The 21,065-nt window shown below is 40.0% G+C and overlaps 1 protein-coding gene across 23 annotated transcripts in view; it reads right to left on the bottom strand.

Moving 5' to 3' along the window:
* CAMK2B (calcium/calmodulin dependent protein kinase II beta) overlaps positions 1-21,065 on the bottom strand; it is a 234,194-nt gene that overhangs the window by 96,171 nt on the left and 116,958 nt on the right. For all 23 annotated transcript variants that reach the window (XM_087876045.1, XM_087876043.1, XM_087876046.1 and 20 more), the window contains exons 3-4: positions 12,544-12,603; positions 4,810-4,864 (exon numbers count right to left, since the gene is read on the bottom strand). In XM_087876045.1, the coding sequence (XP_087732171.1) occupies positions 4,810-4,864; positions 12,544-12,603 (115 nt within the window). The remainder of the gene's footprint in view (positions 1-4,809; positions 4,865-12,543; positions 12,604-21,065) is intronic.

Here is a 21,065-nt window from a genome sequence, read left to right as displayed (position 1 = left end):
CCTGATGTGATTTTTGAAGTTTATCATCTATCTCCTGTTGAGATTTTTGAAATTTGTCATCCAGAGTTTTAGAAATAAATTCTTTTAAATCTCCCACATCAAATTCTTTTTTCTGAGTTTGTAGCTGTTGAGCAGGGGGAAGTTGCGTTTGATGTTTGTGTGTGGGGGATCCCCCCCCTAATGCCTTCCCTTCCTGCTTCTTTGAAGCCATCCTGGCTCGTGATCTAGTTTTTCTAAAGAGGGAAGTTCCTTTTCCTTTCCCTCCTGCACAAAGACTTCTAAAAAAGTCCCCCAGATTTGATCAAATAAGGGTTAAAATAAAGCAAAGTCCAATATTGAAAAGGGAAAAAATTTCCCAGTTGTTTCTCTTATAACAAGCAAGGCAGCTTAGTAGCAACTTGGAAACTTTGTAACAAAACAAAGTAACTTCACCAATCCACACTCGCTGGCTCGTTAACTCTGAAGCTAGGCGCCATGTTTTTTCAAAGCACTTTCACTCACTCGCATTTTCTCAGATTGAAAAGTCAACAAAGTGCTAATACTTGCGTTTCCAAATTTCAGGATTCAGGTAGTTTCGCTGTTTATTAAAACTGGTTCTTTCGCTTTAAGTTTCCTGCAGCCGGCTTGTTCTGCAAAAGCAGAATCGTCCCACGTCGCCCGGAGTTCCAGCAGGTTGGGAGGGAGCCACGCCTGTTCTCTCCCCAGAAACTTCCCTGGGGGGTTACAGGGGCTCAACCTGTGCCCTGCGATCTCTCCTTCTTCAATCCTGTGGATTTAGAAGTTTTCGAACCGCTTCTTCGTTTCGAAGCGGCTCTACAGGCGGCGGGGCTGGCGGAGCTTCAAAGAGCGCCGCCGTCGCCGAAGACAAGGAAACCGGAAGTCCAGAGAGGGCTTCTTGAGGAGGGGCCTCACCACCGCCTCTTTCAAGGCAGCCGGCAGGACACCCTCCCTCAAAGAAACGTTAATAATCCTCTGGAGCCAGCCTCGTGTAACCTCCCGGGAAGCCAGCACCAACCAGGAGGGACACGGGTCCAATAAACATGTGGTCGCATTCAGCTGTCTCAGAATCCTGTCCACGTCCTCGGGAGCCACAGGATCAAACTCCTCCCAGATAACACTCTCAAGACCTGCCTCAATCACGCAAGACCTGCAAGGGGTCATCCCACGCTCCCAGATGGAGGAGGGAGCGGGTCACCCTAAACAGGGCGGCTGGGCGATTATCTGATGATGCAATAAGAGTGGAGAAATAGCTAGATTTTGCCGCTTTTATCGCCACTAGGTAGGTCTTAATATGAGACCTCACCAGTGTTCGGTCAGATTCGGAACGGATGGTCCTCCAACTGCTCTCCAGGCGTCTTTTCTGGCGCTTCATCTCCCTCAGCTCCTCGGAGAACCAAGGAGCTAGGTGAGTTCGGTGCCGGGTCAGAGGCCGCAAAGGCACGACGTGGTCCAGGTCCTCAGCCGAGTCATGAGCCAGAGTCTCAGGGATTGGCCCAAGCTCCATCTGGAACCTATCAGGATCCATCAGGTGCCTGGGGTGGAACCACCTAGTTGGTTCCACCTCCCTGCAGTGGGGTGTAGTGGTTAGAAAGTCTAGTCGAAGGAGTGAGTGGTCAGACTATGACAAGGGTTCAATGACTATATCCCCTATATCAAGGTCACTCAACCACTGACCAGAGATAAAAATTAAGTCCAGAGTGTGCCCACCTATGTGAGTGGGGCCATGAATTAACTGAGTCAAGTCCATGGCCGTCATGGAAGCCATGAACTCCCAGGCCACCTCAGACGTTTCACCGATGGATGGCAGGTTAAAATCCCCCATGACCAAAAGCCTGGGGGTATCAACCGCCACCCCAGCTATGACATTGAGCAGCTTGGGCAGGGCCGTTGCCACGTGGCAGGGAGCCATGTACGTGATCAACAAGCCCATCTGCACCCCACGACCCCACTTCACAAAAAGGGACTCACATCCGGCTATCTGAGGTACAGTACCTCCCTCGGAGGTAATAACCTCCCTCCCTCCCTCCCTCTCTCTGTCTTTTTATTTGTCTTAACCTGTTGAAGAACAAAAATGTTGTCTTCCCAGCATTAAGCCACATAGCAGTTCTGAAATACTATTCATTTCAGAACTGTTATTCACTTCTCAAACTTTCCATCAGAATTCCACCAGATATCTTCCAAACAAATTAAATCTCCTATGGGTTTTTAAAAACAGTTTTGTTTTTGGAGAATTTTTGTTGAGGACTGGTTTTATTTTATTTTGATTGTTTCACTGTTGTGGTTACTTTAATTTTTCAAGTCCAGCTCTGCTATCTATTATGTTATTAGGCCATTCATTTTTGATGCCAAAATAGACAACAGCAGACACATTATCATCAACACATTATATCTCAACCAGGATAAAAGCAGGCAGCCTCCCTCAGCCTTCAGACAAGGCACTAAGAAATTGCCATCCATACACTAGAGCAAAAATGATGATACAAATTCATATACAATACCATTAAAAGCAATGTAGGATAGGTAGAAGACAGATTATCCAAGGCTCTATTCAGATGCCAGGTATGAAGAATGGCAGATGAGTACTCAGAGTTCAGTTGTACTTAAAAAATCCATATTTGCTCAACAAGATGGGTGGCAGAATGAATGAATGAATGAATGAATGAATGAATCAATCAATCAATCAATCAATCAATCAATCAATCAATCAATGAATTCTTGCCCCATTAACCAAAAACACAAGAAATGTGATCAGATGGAGATAAGGAAATTAAACTCATCGCCAGGAATAAAGAATAGCCACCTAAATCACTATCCATGCCCCAAGAATATTACTTGATTAAACCTGGTCAAAATACTGGGCTGCTACAATTGTGCAAAATCAATAGAAGGCTCATAAATACACTCACCCCAATGGAAGGCCCATTGAATTCAATGGAATGAAAGCCCAAAAAACATGTTCCTGTACAGATGCACACCTATCGTATATTTGAGTCAGGAATGTGGCTTTTGGACTAAAATTTAGATTTATTCCTACATTCCATTACAAATAAAAATAATTCATTCTGACCACTCTACAGGGATGTGTATAATTCTGTACTTTTCCCTTTAAACTACCAAATGTTAACTGATTAATTAAAAACTTTGAGAGAGGCTAGAACAGGGGTCAGCAACCTTAAACCCTCAAAGAGCCACAAAATTCCTGACCAGAAGCTCCACGTTCAATTCTGGAGCCGACTAGAAGTCCGGTTCCCACACTATAGAGTCTCCTCCTAGCGTGGCGTCCTTTTTCCTCTACTTGTCCTAACCAAAAGCCCTATCAATTGTGGAGCCAACCAGAAAACCCACCCCTTGCCATAGAGCCTCCCCCTGGGATGCCATGCTCCCCCCCATCACTTAACTGGAAGCTCCTCTCCAAATTGTGGCACCAACCAGTGACAGGGAGCCACAGCAGAGGGATGAAAGAGCCACATGTGGGTCCAGAGCCATGAGTTGCTGACCTCTGGGCTAGAAGGAAGAGGAGCTGTCATGTGTTAAATAGCTGGATGCCAGAAATGCACGATTCCTCTTTGATACAGAAATGCAGAGATTAGGAAACAGAGTGGAGTGGATATAAAGGTTACAGCAGAGACCCAAATGGATGATTCAGCTTCCACATCATTACTGCAACTGATTACTGTAGATCAAGTCTTAGGCATTAGAGGCACTAGAGCTCTTCAAACACCTTCATTGGATGACCATAACCTGTTCCTCTTCTATCCCCTCATTTCTCACACATGCTCCTGAATCTGCTAGGTATTCAAGGAACCCAGATTTGGCACACAAAGTAATGGCACACAAAGTAATTGAAAGAGTATTGCACCGGATGGGCTCTAGAGCTGGGCACAGAGCCACCTTTGGCCACTGCAGAATGTACATGAAAGGAAAAAAATCTATCAGTAGCTTTCAATTCTTCCTGTTGCAGCCATGGCCATGCCAAGGTCTGTGTGACTCCAAGCAGAGAGAAAGGAAGGAAGGAAGGAAGGAAGGAAGGAAGGAAGGAAGGAAGGAAGGAAGGAAGGAAGGAAGGAAGGAAGGAAGGAAGGAAGGAAGGAAGGGAGGGGGGAGAAAGGGAGAGAGAGAGGGAGAGAGGGAGAGAGAGAAGCAGGAGCTGCACTGACTCAGAGGACAGCTAAATATAGTTTGCTGTTTAACTGGAGCTGTCAGAGAGGAGGAGGAGATGAGATCACTGGTTTCTATATCTGGAAATCAAGTGAGAGGCAGCCAAGCAAAGCACACCGTGTCTCTGTGCCTCCCTCCACGGTCAGATACTTTGCCCAGGACATGGCCTACAAAATAAAAGGGGACGAGGAACCAAGGCACGATCACCATCTGGAGCCCTGGAGCCAACCTTCTGTGTGGTTCCTAGCTGGCCTAATCTGGGTCTTCAAAGGGTAGAGCAACAATGGGCCTCTCTAGCCTGCCAGGGTCCCTGAGTCACAGCTATCATCCCAATAGCCTCCTTTCCCCCTCTTCCCTGCCCACCCTTTTATGCTAATGGCAGCCCTGCAGCTGCAGTCTTCGCCCACCTACATCCATTAATATGGCAACGCCTGCCCAGCTCCTGAGGCAGCATGCAAACATTTGCTCAGAAGGTGCCGGAAGGCAGGGCGTAAGGCTATCCAAAGCAACCCACAAAGAGGATGATCAACTTGTGGCAGCCAAAACACATTGCCACAAGGAAAAGCACAGAGCAGAAGACTTATAAAGATGAGCAAATTCCAGAAAGACCTTGGCTGGTACAGAGTTTCTTCAGAACCAAGTATTACTTACAGATCAAAGACGAGGTAGTGGAAACCTTCCTCGGATATGCTGTCATGGAGGCGAACTGCAAAAGAAGCACAACAGATATGTTACATTGGGCAAAGAACTTCCTAAATTCTGCAGTATCTTTTATTATCCTTGCCCTCCTTCTGTCTATTTGATGCACTACATAATCTCACAGATCACAAGTCTAGGGAATAGCAACACCGCACCCATTGTAGCCAGTTCACAAAGTTCTAGGATTCAGCAACATAGCTCGAAGAAAGATCTGCAACAAAATAGGTGACCTGCAGCCTCCCATCACCTTCAGAGTCCAAGTATCTTGGCATTTTTGCTGTCCCACTGCTTTATCTATGTTGTATCTATTATTTATGATGATTGTATTTTATGATTATGATTATCACTTGTTGCTTGTATGCGCCCTGAGAGCTTATGCACCCCAGACAAATTCCTTGTGTGTGTCCAATCACACTTGGCCAATAAATAAAGAATTCTATTTCTATTATCATCTCCCCCACCTCCCCAATCTTGTTGAATTTGAATCTGTAATGCCCTCTGTGATATCTGCACTAGGCTGTTCCCTGCCAATAAACCTATTTGGTGGGAGAAAATTAGGCCATAATTAAGTCTGGATTTTCTGCCCTAGAATCCAGATGTCCATCTTGTCTAGAATCCTATTTTCAAGAGCAAAGAAAATCAAGCAAAACCTGACAATCACAGATCCTGACTACTATGGAGCCTTCATTTTTACTAACCTCCAGCATTGGCCCATTGGTTTTTATAAGAGTCTAATATCAACTATTTTTCAAATTGAACCTATGGTGCTCAATACTCCATTATGGGATCTGGTTATAAATCCCAACAAAGCAGGATAAAAAGGTGCCTCCAGTGACGGTGAAAATAAAAATCAATTAATGGGGTCTAAAACCTAATCCACTAAACATACAGAAGTTTTTCAAACATGGTTGTAGTTCAAAATGTACCAAAGGTGCTTTTTCAAAAGGCAACTGGACTTTCTTTGTTTTTCTTTGAAGACCCTTCACTTCTCTTCAGTTAGAACTGAAAACGCTTCTTGGAGGGGAAGCAAAATGTTGTCAAGGAAAAATAAAGAAAGTCCAGTTGCTTTTTGAAAAAGCATCTTTGGGACATCTATGACCTGGATGACTGAGAATCTCCATAGACATGTAGTTCAAAATGTACCAAAGTACTTAGCAACATGCAATGAAGGGAGATGGGACTGTAATTTTAACAAATGCATACATATTTTAACAATATAGCAGTGAATTTAATTTGCTCCGGCTGTTTTTTTAATTAATGATTCTCGGCTACATGTTTATTTGAATATGCCTGAATTTTAATAGGACAGAAGATAAACGGATCTCTCATGGCATGCCAGCACTGTAATTCTGTTAAGGAGAAAGCAAAACAAATCCATAGAGATTCCACATTTTGGGGAGGGGGGAGAAGCTGGCAGGGCAGACAACATTCTTATAAATACCTCATATCCAAAAAAAGAACTTTCTTGCACCCCATAGAATTAAATCTGACTAAAAATAAAAAATAAAACTTGTAATGTGTCGAAGCCTGTTAAAAACAGAATAGAAGGAGGAACAAACTGGCAGATCACCTAGCAAATATAGTGTGAGTCTGGCCTGACAGCTTCATTCAGCAAACTTTCAAAATTCTGCTAAAACTTTACTTATTCATGGAACATATTCCCTACAGTATACATATTCCTGACCATTTTTTCCTGCCCTACAGGACTGTTACCCAGATATATTTGGCTGAACGATAGTGATATACCAAAGTCATCCAGATTACAAGTGTCTCAAAAGTGCTTTTTCAAGAGGCAACTAGACTATTTGCTTTTTCTTTGAAGACATTTCACTCCTCATCCAAGAAGCTTCTTCAGCTCTGACTGGATGGTGGGGAATGGAAGGATTTATACTCCTTGTAGACAGCTGGCCATTTGCATTCTTTTAGCAAGTCATTAAGGCCACCTGGAAGTATATCTGTGTCATCAGGGTCACCTGAATAGTGCAAATGGGTGTGGAGCCTTCTTGGAACTGTTGAAAGGACGGTGTTGTAGACTGGAGATAGATGATGTCATATCCCCCACTCTGTTGAAGTGAAATGTCTTCGAAGAAAAAGAAGAAAGTCCAGTTGGCTTTTGAAAAAGCACCTTTGGGACAACCATGACCTGGAGGACTGAGAATCTCCATAGACATCCAGTGTGATTCATAGTTTGGAGGGGGGGTGTTGTTTGAACCCAGCTCCCTGCAATCCTAGTGTGAGGTTCTAAGTTCTACACTGCACTGATTTACATAACTACATATGAAATCACAAGCTGAAAGAAGGGATTGATTCCTGATGCAAGAGGGACTTCTTCAATAAGTTGAAGAAACCTTTTTGTTACTACAGTTAGTCCTTGAATTACAACCACAAGTGAGCCCAAAATTTCTGTTACTAAGTGAGACATTTGTGAAGTAAATTTTGCACCCTTATATGAGCTTTCTTGCCACAGTTATTAAGTGAATCATGATAGTTTTCAATTTAGTAACACGGTTATAAAGTGAATCTGGGTTCCTCGTTGACTTTGCTTGGCAGAAGGTTGTAAAAGGAGATCCCATAACCCATAATCCCTCATAATAAATATGAGTCAGTTGCTAAGTGTCTGAATTTTGAACACGTGACCATGGGGATGCTGCAATGGTTGTAAATATGAAAAATAATGATAAGTCACTTTTTCAGTGTTGTTGTAACTTTGAAGAGTCACTAAACGAACTGCTGTAAGTCGAAGACTATCTGTAATTGAAGTACAATTCTCGAAGGAATACTTTCACATAATGATCATAAACAGAAATCTCTCAAAACATAGACCACATCATCCAAGATCTAGGATAAAAGAAGCTCCCCCTAATGATCTAACTGAGTTTCCTGCATGGTCCAGGGGATTCGAAACAATGGTTTTCATGGCATCTCCCCACCATTATCACTTTATTTTTTCCAAAAATCCCTTTTGGATCTTAATGTAACCAGTATCTTTTCCTCCCAACCCCAGTACTGTACTATGTTTCTTTAGAAAGAGAATTTGGGTGAATATAAAGTAGTGGTAAATTTATAGTATTAGGAGGAGAACCAAATTATATTCTAATCTCAACAGGTATTTCCAGGACTGCCTTACACCTGGTTGCAGAATTACACAGGATGCTATACAACTCCTAATAATCCAACACTTCCATGACATTAAAAGGGCTGAAACTAGGAGATAAATATTGTTCCATCACAGCACCAGCATTACAGAATATTTCGATATTTATGAATATTATTGAATATTTATGGAAAGAATTAAAAACTGAGTTATTCCAGAGAGCCTTTGACAATTGAATATCACCTTGCTATTATATGCTAGGTTACATTGGGGCCTATTGGGTGATTATTGCAGGATGGTTAGGGATATTATTAATTTAATTGTAGAGCGTTACATTATTTTTTTATTTATAATCTTTTTGTTTTTGCTGTGGACATTAAAATGTTGACTTTTTGCCAAAGTCCATTGGAGATGGGTGGCTAATAAATTCAAATTAATCATCATAATGAAAGAAGTAATACTTAAGGAGGGAGGGAGGGAGGGAGGAAGGATGGTGCCTTATTTGCAACACTCCAAGATCAGCTCTGGATTCAGAGGAATGAGCATTCGCAGGAAGACTATTCAGCAGGGTTGTCTACAGAGCATGGGGAAAAAAAGACAAGATGAGAGCTGGGTTGTGCGATTAAAGAGCCATCCATTTTGAGTGGATGTGTTTCTCTGTGTATGTTGCATGTGACACACATAAAAGCCAGAAAGAGCTTCAATCACACCATCCCAGACATCAACTTGCCTTCTTTTTAAATCATATTGTGCCAACATCTCTGTACTTTAGCATTGGTTATTTGGAGAAGAAACCAGGCTCAATACTTAGCTTTTTTCTAGTAGTATTGAAGCAAAACATAGCATCATGTAACACAGCAGAGAAATCTTGGAAGAGCACAAAGGTAAACACAAATCATCCTTCTTCCAAAAAGAAATTTGAGCTAAAAATCTTGCAAACCTCAATGTGGCTTCTATGAACCATAATCTGAAGCCATTCATGGTTCATATTTATTCTTACTTCAACCATGGCATTTTGTTTGAATTCAGATGGGGATGTATTTATGATAAAAAGGGTTAACTGTCCCCTTCTAGTTTCTGGACCTTACAATGGAACTATTTCTTAACTCTACTAACAGAATAAGAGACTTGGAAAGGACCTTGGAGGTCTTCTAATCTAACCCCCTGCTCTTACAGGAGACCCTATGCCATTTCAGATAAATGACTGTCCAATCTCTTCTTAAAAATCCCTAATGATGGAGCACCTAAACTTCTGGAGGCAAGCCATTCCACTGATTAATAGTTCTCACTGTCAGAAAATTTCTCCTTAATTCTAAATTGAATCTCTCGTTGATAAGTTTCTATCCTTTACTTCTTATCCTGCCTTCAGGTGCTTTGGAGAGTAGGTTGACCCCCTGTTCTTTGTGGCAGCCCCTTAGATATTGGAATACTGCTGTCATGTCTCCCCTAGTCCTTCTTTTCATCAAGCTAGACATACCCAGTTCCTGCAACCATTCTTCATACGTTTTAGCCTCCAGTCCCTTAATCATCTTTGTTGCTCTTCTCCGCACTCTTTCTAGAGTCTCAACAACCTTTTTATATCATGGTGACCAAAACTGGATGCAGTATTCCAAATGTGGTCTTGCCAAAGCATTATAAAAGTGCTATTAACACTTCGCATGATCTTGATTCTATCCCTTTATTAATGCAAACCTATTTGGGAATACAGTTAGTTTTTCTCCACCTTGCACATCTTAGTTCCAATTAGACCATGATGTATATACATTCGTTTTTTAAGTAAATAAATAGACAGTAATAATGGTAGCAAGCTGCTGTTGGCAATGTTTACATGTTACGGTCTTTGAGACAAACCAAGTCTCTTCTTACCTATAGTTAATGTTAAGCTTGCTTAGTGTTGTGTATACACTCAGCTCTAAAAGCACCACTTCAAGCTAAAGCACCCCAATGCTGCCAAAAACCAAGAGGAGAAGATTTAATTTGGCTGCCAAGAATTGGTGTAGAGAAATAAGAGCAGTGGAAAGGAACATGATTCTTTCCCTGAAGAACCAAGGGAAAATATGCCTTTCAGAATTTTGCTTCTGCTACGTGGCTTTGGGAGAGATATATTACTCCTTGCTAAAAGGAGGTTTTTCATCTGTTCTGACTAAATGGTGGAAGGATTTATATTCCTTGCAATCATCTGGTCATTAGCACTCTTTCTGAGAGCCATTGAGGCTACTTGGAGGTTTATCCCTCAGGGGCACAAATAAATTATTCAGGTGACCCTGAGGGCACAGATAAACCTCAGAGTGGCCTCAACGGCTCCCAGAAAGAGTGCTAATGACCAGATGACCTCAAGAAATATAAATCTTTCCATTCTCCACCATTCAGTGGTGGTTCGCAACGGGGCCACCCACGCGATTCATAGGGACTATGACTCCTATCCAGTCAACAGAGTGCCTGTTGCAGTTCAGGGGATAATTGCCACCTATCTAATTTCACTATTTCTAAATGAAATAAGATTAATGGGCCCCATATGTTTAATGCCTCCTCACCTTTCCTGATGATGAACACCTAACTTCCTTAAAACTCTTTGAGGAAATTCAGTTTCAGAGCCTAAAGGGCTTACATTACACACTGGGAGAGAGACCGGGCACTTCTGTCAGTCAAAGCAAATCCATGATTTGCTGAATAAACCAAAATTAGACATTATCCTAAGCCCTAAATGGCTGTTCACAGATATCATGTTCGCATATTGCAGGCAGTCAAAACCAAGCAAACTACCCGACAGGTTCATGCAACCCAACCCAATCAATTTTCTGGACCCATGAATCTTTTGCTCCTGTACTGGTCTTCTATATCTTTCTAAGATCACTGAAGCTAAAGTGCATCTATTTCAATTCCATTATACAAGAACGTTTCTTTTTTCTTTTGCACTTGTGGCTGTCTCTAAATCTACCCAGAAGATACCTGTGACGACACAGTTTCCATAGAAACTAATGCATTGGGAAGAGGGGGGTTGAGAATAGAAGATTTTTCAAAAAGAGCCAAAAAGCCCCACAAGGATTAAAACAGAATAACTAGCATAAACACACTGAGTCCATTACAGCAAGCAGGGAGTTCAGTTTTAATTGCCTATTTGGTTGAGATGGAGGGAGACCTGGTCAAGATGATGCTTCCTGGAAGCTCGTCTTCTACCAACCTTGTTGTCATTAGCAACTGCAATGGATTTGCAAAAGTCTTTAAAGGTGGCTCCATGCAGCACTGGGAACAAAGGGGGCAGGTTGACCTGTTGTTCAAGCAAAAAATCCATGTCCACCTTTCATAATAACAATTGTGGAACTCGCTCTTTGAATTTATAGCCTACTTTTCTTCAAAATAAAGCAGAAGAAGAGACACCATTGGCATTTATTTGATTTACAGGATATTTTTCAAACAACCTTGGGAGATAAAATGGTGGGACACTATTAGGATTTCACAATAACTATTCAATGCCATAAGAGTAAGTCTAAATTTCAATTTCATGAAATTTGGTAGGAATGGTTTCCTGAAAAGACTTAAAATCGGGCAAAGTGATATAAAGGCAGAACTGTTGTCCCAAATGGAGAGGAGTGAAGTGGCAAGCCAAACTTTCATGCATTTTGATCATGGACTGAAATCCAGGGAGATCTCGAGAATAAATAATGCACAGATTTGGGTGACAGTTGTAGTTTGATCTGAAGACTACATTTTAAACTCATCCTAACTTCATAATTACTCTTAAGTATAAATCACTCTGCCAAATCTTCTTTGTATAATAAACTAAAATCAAGCCATCTTTAAGTGTGTGTAGAAAAAAACATTATTACATCAGGTTCTCTCTCTCTCTCTCTCCCCCTCTCTCCCTCTCTCCCTCCCTCACACCACACACACCACACACATACACAACCCCCCCCCCAAAGTTCAGCAAAGAACAACCTCATCCCACTTTTCCTTTGGGAAGCTTTCAGCCCCCTCCCAATTGAGTCCTTGCCAGGGGTATGAACTTCAGTTACTCCTACACATTTCTGGATTTAAAGTCTGCACCCTGATTTTAAGTCAGAAACAAATCTGGAGCCAACAGAAGTGAAAAAGGGCAAAATATGGTCCATCTTACCAGGATTTAAAAAAGAAACCAACTGGGTCAGCTGTCCAAGGGTTCCATAAAGCCAACCAATATCAGTGAAAAATTATCTAATAAAGGCACCGTAGTATCACACTAGAATTTATATTTATGTAGAAAATTCACAAATATAAGAAAAAATCACCATCAATCAGGTTTTTTTAAAAAAAAGTGTGGCACTTTTCTCTTCTTTCTAGTACTTAAAGGGATGGCAGAGAGGAAATCTCCTGCAAAGTTTTTACTGGTTTTACTGGGAAGAGTACTCAGAATATTTTTAATATTATTCAATCCAAATTGTCTAATTGTTTGGCAACTTTAAGAGGCATGGACTTCCCAGAATTCTGGGAGTTGAAATCCACACATCTTAAAGTTTCCCAAGTTAAGAAATATAGACAATCTTGACGTTTGCCATGTACACCATCCCATCCCATCCCCCTCTTTTCCATTTCCATCTTAACCAAGCAATATTTACCAATGTTGGAATGCTTCAGGAGACGGCAGATGCGAGCTTCTCGCTCCAACTTCTGGTGATCTGGAAAGAGAAGAAGAATATACAGCCTTTAGCATGCCATGGATGTCAGATCCCATAACATTCGTTTTTTTAACAGAACATCAAGGAGAGAAACAGCATTTTTCTGAAGGCAATAAGTTAGTTCAGAACTCCATTGCTTCCAATAATAAGATAGAAAATTTCCTGTTGCGGGCTATTGGCTATAACAAAAAATAGCACCAAACAGAGTAGCCCAATGCACTGCTCCCATCAGCTAGTTTTCTATTTGAATTTTAAGCATGTGATTTCAACTACGTTCTTGCATATATAAACAAAATCTACTGCATCATTTCTGAGTCAAATTTTAAACTGATTTTAAATTGGAATTGTTTTAATCACGGCCAAAAGATTTAATTATTTTAATCAGTTTTTAGATTTTGTATGTTTTGTATGTATGTCTTGTTTTTATTTTCGGCTGTTCACCGCCCTGAGTCCTATATTGGAGAAGGGCGGTATAGAAATTTAAACAAATAAATAAATAAATACATGCATTGACAAACCTCACTATTGGGGAAGCTGAGAGGATTTAACTAAAGCAGTTAAGATGTTGAATGTACAAACTTTATAAATTTGTTAACTGAAGCAAAATATGTATGAGGGTGAAGGTTCATTCTTATAAACAGAAGAACACCAACATCGACATCCCCTAAACTCCACTGAAGATGTTTCCTAACCTGGTAACAAAACATTCGAAGACCAACCCACAAGCTCAGAGAATGAACCTTCACCTTCATCCTATATCCGAGCTAGATATTCACCACTATTGCAAAATATATATAGATTAATTTTAGAGTAATAAAATGCAATGCAAGTTATGTAAGGATACTAAGTATAAACTGTAAAAAAAAAAAAAAAACAGAGGCTGAGCTGGAATCAGTGAGATTCAGAAATCAGCTGAATAAATGACCCTTCATTTGGTACTAAATCGAAATCAATATTAGTATTAGCCTGTTATCTTAAAGAAGACATTTCATAAATGTGAAACGCTGACATCTCTAGAATATCTCGCTTTCCATTGTATGATAGCAAAAGAGGTAAACCCAACTCTATTCCAAAATGATGGTGATTCAAATAAGGGTTAGAAGTAGTCCTCGACTTACAACAGTTCACTCAATTGTGACCATTTTTCGCACTTTCGGCCATTGCAGCATCCCCAGGATTATGTGATCAAAATCCAGAGGCTTGTCAACTGACTCAGACTTATGGCCATTGCAGCATCCTGGGGTCACATGATCACCTTTTGTGACCTTCTGATAAGTAAAGTCAATGGGGAAGCCAGATTCATTAACACCCAGGTTACTAACTGAACTGCAGTGGTTCGCTTAACAACTGTGGCTAGAAAGTTCATAAAATGGGGCAAAACTTACTTAACAAATGCCTCACTTATCAACATAAATTTTTGGTTCAATTGTGATCATATGTTGAGGACTACCTGCACTTAGGAATCAAATTTCAGGAACAGTGAGATGTTCAGCCATTTTACTATTTATTACAGTTTCAATCCACTCAATAATCAAAGTTTGGTCTATTTTCACCGAAAGGAAGGTCCAGCAAATGTTACAAAAACCCTGTGGGTTTTTTCTGAACACACTCAAATTGACCTGCTCTAAATATATACGTATCTTGTTATTTTACCAAATCAGTTACTCTTGAAAGGGATATAATAAGTAGTTCGATCAAAACCAATAATATGTAGGATTAAAGTGTTTTAATGGTTTCTGTTATATTCCTCCTCAGATACTTCATCTTTTCAATGAAAAGTGGCTCTCTTTTGATTTGCACATAGAGGAAATTAAGAATAGGATTAAGAAAGCAAAGAGAGAGAAGTGATTCTCTCACAAAACTGGGGAAATTCAGTAGAATTTAGTAGAAACAAATGGAAGTACTTGGTGCAAGACATAATTAACATTTTTCTATTGCAAGAGATTGTAACATCCACTGTTCTTGAGAAAGAGGCAAGGATCTATTGCTCCCATCCTCAGAAGCCTGACTCCTGTGTCTCTGCAAACTGAATGAAAATTATTATAACTTGTAATTATCACTTCAGTAGAGGCCTATAAAATGAGGTCAGCTTTTAAAAAAAATCTTCAGCACTCAAATGCATTAAAAAACTGCGCTCAATTGCCATAATGGAGGGAAAGACAGAGTTTATTGCAGTCAGAAACCAGAGTGCAAAATAAAATATGTTAACAATAAAATAAGAATAAAAATGTTACAGTTGGTGGCAGGTTGGATGGAAATGCATACTGGCATAGCTGTTTGCTGCCTCCAATTTTATAGTATGGCAATTTCATGTATGTATGTAAAGTAAGTATGTCTGTAAATGTGTAGGCATTTTTATTCAGGGTTCAACATGTTTCACTATAGGATAGTAAGAGAATGCCAATTTTATAATACGACAATTTTGTATCTATAGGCAGTCCTTATTTAGCAACCACTACTAAGATCAGTAATTTGGTCCTTAAGCAAAGCAGCCACTAAGTAATACTGCAACTGTGCTTGTGATCTCACTTCAGCTTTGCTTTGCTTTACAAACCTATGAAAATTATAAATGCAAAGTTTGGTAGTTAAGTTACTTTTTCATCACTATTGTAACTGTGAATGGCCACTAAACAAGACACTTGCTAAATGAAAACTGTCTCTCCTCCTCCCTCTATCTATCTATATATCTATCCATCTATCTACACTTTTATCTAAGTTAAATAAGTTTCACCATGCAATAATAAAAAGAATTATACTGCTTCCTCAGTTTTTCTTTCTCAGAAGTTGCATCTGCTCAGAAGGCATTCAGTACTTAATTCTCAAGGTATCTACCTTTGGCCTTGGAAGATTTAATTTCTGATATACTGGAAAGTGCATTTTCTAGCTATATCATCTAGACATTATGAGTGAATGAAGCACTGAAGGCAATTATTATAAATCAAGCGAAGCGTGATTAAAGAGGCATTGATCCCACCCAACTGAAAAGTGATTGTAAGAAATATTTATATGGTAAAATATGACAGAGGAAGAATAAAAATGGATGTTTGCCTTTATGTAGGTGATCTAAAACCTCCAAACTACAGCTGATTATTTCACACATTCAAAAAAATTGTCTTGACTTCTTACCTCTGTATTGCTCCTTTTTCTGTATATGTAAGGATCGCCTCTCCTTCTAACTTAAGAAAGTACGAACTCTTGAAACGTGGTTGTTCAAAAGGATTTTTTTATTAAGCAGAAGTGAAAGCCATCCAGCTAAAGCACAATCTGAATGCCCTTAGGCCAGCAGTTCTCAACCTGGGGGTCGCAACCCCTTTGGGGGTCGAACGGCCATTTCACAGGGGTCGCCAAAGCCCTCTCTCGCCCCTCCCCCCACGCCTTCACTCACCCTCACTCTCTGCTCTGTTGGATCGCCGGCTGTTCGCTTACCCCGCCCACCCCCAATCTATTGCTGCCTCCTGAGTCCCAGCTGATGGCTAGAGGAAAAAAAACTGTTTAAATTCTTGTTGCGGGGCTTCAAAGGGCTGCCCTATAGCCAGTGGTGGGATTCTGCCAGAACCGTTTGTTAAATTGCTGGCTTGCCCCGCCCCTCCGCACCACTATTTATTGCCAATAAATAGTGGTGGGCGAGGGGCGGGGCGAGCCAGCAATTTAACAAATGGTTCAGTGTTTTTTTGTAATTTTATTGGCCCGCGGAGCTTCAGCATAGGCTAATCAGCCCTTGATTAGATGGGCTCCCGACTCAAAGAGTCCTGGAGCAGATTTTTTTTCCCTAGCTATGCTGAAAAACGAAACTGAAACTGCTTTGCTGTTGCTGCAAGGTTGGAAAATTAGGCAGGCAGATTTCTTTTCTTTTTCCTCACCAAAAAAGGTAGGTGCAAACAATGGGAAATTTAGGGCAAAAGAGGAGAGTTCAAGATTTTAAAACACAAAAGAAAAAAAGCTCTATTTAACTAGGGAATTGTAATAATTGAGATAGTATTAATTGTATATTTCTGAAAGCAGAAATGGTTAAGTTGTGGTTTGGAGGAATATATAGGGGAAATTATTTGGTTTATTATTATTGGTAAATATAATTAATTGATTTGTAAGAAATTGGATTGCATGGAAATAATTGGAATATTCATGTTCATATTGATTAATATACAAAAAAGGTAGTTATATAACTAATTGATTTATATTAAAATGTTGAATTTATATTAAACAACTGTAATATTACATAATTAACCAATGTGAGGATGGATATAAAAATAGATGACAATGGGAAGGGGTATAATATAGAATAGAAGGGAAAAATTGAATTTGATTAACATTAGAGATGAGGATGAAGGGTAATATTGGTTTTTTACAAAAATAGATGAGGAATAAATATGGCAAAAAGGAAATATAGAAATTGTAAATTTAATTGAAATGACTAAACACTGTTTAAATTTGTGAACCGGCCAAATACTCTGTTCAAAGAAAATACATTGTATGTTTGTATGTGTGTTTCTAATTATTGTTATTTATTCATATTTGTTCTCTTTTATTCTTTAAAGTTTAACAATTCATTCTTTATCTTAATATCTTTATATTTGTTTGGGGTTGGCTTTCTTCCCTTTCATCTTTTTTATTGTACAGCAATCTTTCTCCTCAAACCTACCACCTCTCTCTTTTCTTTCCTTCTTACTTTCTCTTCCTCCCCCTCTTCTTCTCCTCCCTGCTTCCTCTTCCTTTCTCCTTCTCCTCCTCTCTTCCTCCCTCTCTTACCCTCCCTCCTACTCTAATTTCCCTTCCCTTCCTTCATCCCTCTCTATTGCTGTATCCTTTTATGCATATGGACTACTCAGAGGGCTGAAAAAGTTATTTCTGACTGGTCCTCGCACTTTTGACCAGTCCTCGAATTTACGACTGTCCTCACATTTTACGTTTTTGCCCTAGCTTGTCACCATGGTGAAGAGAAGCAGTTGTGAAATGAGTGACACGGTTGTTAAGAATGCTGCATGGGCATAAATGTGAAGATGGTCAAAAGTGCGAGGATCTGTCAGAAATGACTTTTTTCAGCCCTCTGAGTAGTCCCTATACACATAGCCATGGCCACCCGGTCACATGACCAGCTAGCCATGCCCACCCAGTCACATGATCTCCAAGCCATGCCCACAAAATAAGCCACGCCCACAGACCCCCCTGGTTGGGGGTCACCACAACATGAGGAACTGTATTAATGGGTCGCAGCATTAGGAAGGTTGAGAACCACTGCCTTAGGCAAAGCAGTAGGATTAAAGTGGTAGAGACCCCTCCCTTTAAGTCAGAATGCAGATTTTAGCCAATACACAAGTTTGAAAATATTTTCTTTACTATTTCCTTTGAGAACCCGAACAAACATGCATTCCCACCACTACCCTTTAAAGTGAGACAACCCACATGGCTATCATATAAATTCCTGCAGGTAAAGGGAATCTCAGGCCTCCTTGGTGCCAGGATATAGGTTGTAAAATATCTGATGACACAGGCCATGCTAGTAATTCAAATCCAAGTTTCCCCCTTCCTCCACTTGAATGGCAGTATCACTTTTAGGGATCTGACAGAATACTTCTTTAAGAGTACAGAATAAAGGTGGCATACACATTTAGTAATATTAATAAAATGTATAATACTTTGATATGACTCAAGGGCTAATCAATAAAGTAAACTCATGCCAAGCAGTGTTGTAGGCGATGACCAGGCTGAGACTAAGGGAGGGGTCAAATGTGTCATCCATCATGAATCCCTGAGCATCCACAGGAGATCAAAATCCAGCCCACCTTGAATGCTTTCTTAATTCCTGCTCATTTCCCTTGACCATTAGTAGTTCAGATTCTTATAGAGAGCTTAAGCTTGCAATAAATCTTTATACCAGGACGCAGGTTGTTGGGGGCAATATGCTGACTCTGTAAACCGCTTAAAGAGGGCTGTAAAAGGACTATGAGGCAGTATATAAGTCTTATTGCTATTGCTATTGCTATACTCCTTTGAACTGCCTGATCTTCTGATTTCCCCAGCGCTTGACAAGTGTCACTAATTCTGCTTATGAGCAACCCCATTGATCTGAATCAGAATTTAAAGGAGTGAGGCTGTGTAATGGTATGTGGGAATGAAGAAAGGAAAAAGAGCTGCAAACCAGGCAATGGTCTGATGAACAAAACTTGAGTCCAAAGGAGAGATTGGGGTGGCAAAAGCACCTCAGAAGGGACCTTTCCTAGTATTGAGGAGAGTAGAAGTGAATGACGAAAGCAATATGTTTATGGAGATTCTCAATCATCCAGGTCATACTTATCTCAAAAGTGCTTTTTCAAAAGACAACTGGACTGTTTTTTCTTTATGAAAAAAGAAGACAATGTTTGGCTTCTCATCCAAGAAACTTGATCACTTGTGACTCACATCAGTCATAACTGATGAATCTTCTTGGATGAGAAGCTAAACGCCATCTTCTTCTTCCATAAAGAAAAAACAGTCCAGTCACCTTTTGAAAAAGCACCTTTGAGAAGAGAGCAATACTTTCAGATTTGCAAGATTTTGTTAATGCAACTGCAATAAAGATAGAGCTAGTAATCAGACCTATGGGTCTTCTCTACTATCAGCCTGTTTAATGTCAGGTACTAAAGAAAATGGAAAGGCTCACCTAGCATTTTGCAACACTTTTTCCAGCTCTTTTAGCTGAATATGACTATTCTAGTTCCAAACTTCCCTTCTTTATTTCCAACTCCTACCTTCCACCCAGCTTTTTTTAATTTTTCAGCATATCTTTGAAATGTTTGATCCCTTGTCAAAAATCTTCCTACTCTCTCTGACTCTTTCATCTGTTTTACTTAATTATTTTAATTATGTTACAGTTTTAACTGCTATGAGATGCTTAGGGAGCCAATTTAGAACGGTAGTAAATTACAAATCCTTTTGCCAAAAATATAAACACAGATAGTACTGTAATATCCCACTACAACTTTCTAACTTAATGGCTATTAGCACTACTAACCGTACGTGGTAAAGTGTTATGACTGTTTAACAGCGGTTTCGTTCCATTTTCTATTACTACAGTGATCCTCGATTTATGATTATAATAAGGACCAGAACATTTATCGCTAAGTGGTATAGTCGTTAAGTGAGGCATCAAGTGACTGCACCCAATTTTATGGTCTTTTTTTTACTGCAGTCATTAGCCAAGACATCATGTGATTCTGATTTGCAACTTTTCCTGTTGGCTTCCCCATTGACTTTGCTTGTCGGAAGCAGGCTGGGAAGACCACAGATGGTAATGTGATCAGATGGACACTGTGATGGTCCTAAATGTGAGGACTAGTCATAACTCACTTTTTCAGCACTGTTGTAACTTCAAATGGTCACTAAAGTCAAAGGCTACCTGTATCCTGTTCTGAATTGTGCACCTGAACTCTGCAATATTTCCATTATGAAACTACTCTGATTCATTGAAGAATTAAAACAATGGATTTCACTGGGATCAAAGCATTTCTAATTGTAATCTTACTGTGCTTTTTTCACACCACTTATCTTTAAAAAAAATGTGTTATGGAGGAAATGCTAGAATGTCTGCACGCAATCTTCTCATTGACAGACCTGAAACTGATCTGTTTCAAGGCACCCGTTTTCTAACTATAACAGCTGTTCTTCTGGTCACTCTCTTCTACAACTTAAAAAAAATTATATGCTGTAGTTTTTCATGATTTGACTGTACACATAACACTAAGGTATGGTTTGTAATAAAAGCCAGTGTAGTGTAGTGGTTAAGATACTAGGCTCAAAACTGGGACACTGTTCTAGTCCTGCCTTAAGCATGAAAGCCAGCTGGGTGACTTTGGGCCAATTACCAGGAGATGTTGAGTTCTAGTCCCACCTTAAGGCATGAAAACTGGCTGGGTGACTTTGGGCCAATCACCAGGAGATTGTGAGTTCTGGTCCTGCCTTAGCCAGCTGCATGACTTTGGGCCAGTCATTATCTCAGCCCTAGGAAGGAGACAATGGCAAACCACTCTAGGGGCTAGTAGAAGCTGTCAACAGTAGTCAATATTGTCTTGAAAACACTAAAAATAATTTACAATAAACTACAACTAGTTGGATTCATAGAATACTATAAATCATGATTTATTGCTTAGCGCATTGTAAGCCGCCCTGAGTCTCTGGAGAAGGGCGGCATATAAATCAAATTTTAAAAAATAAAAATAAAAATTTACAAACCACAATGATATAAACCAGTCTGGAACCATACAACGTGCTTACTACAAAGTCAAACTACATTATGGCTTAGTTCAGTGGTGAAATGTAACATTTGTTACAACCGGTTCTGTGGGCGTGGCTTGGGGGGGTAATGTGACTGGGTGGGCGTGGGCAACTTTTTTTCTTTTTTAAAGCGTTTTTTTACAACCTATTCAGGCAAATAGGTTGTAAAAAAATGCTTTTAAAATGTTTTAAACAGGCACTGACGATCACAGCTG

Source organism: Pantherophis guttatus, chromosome 9 (genome assembly GCF_059756535.1).
Source record: "Pantherophis guttatus breed Tessera chromosome 9, ASM5975653v1, whole genome shotgun sequence".
Lineage (NCBI taxonomy): Eukaryota > Metazoa > Chordata > Lepidosauria > Squamata > Colubridae > Pantherophis > Pantherophis guttatus.
This window is presented reverse-complemented; position numbering and strand designations above follow the sequence as displayed.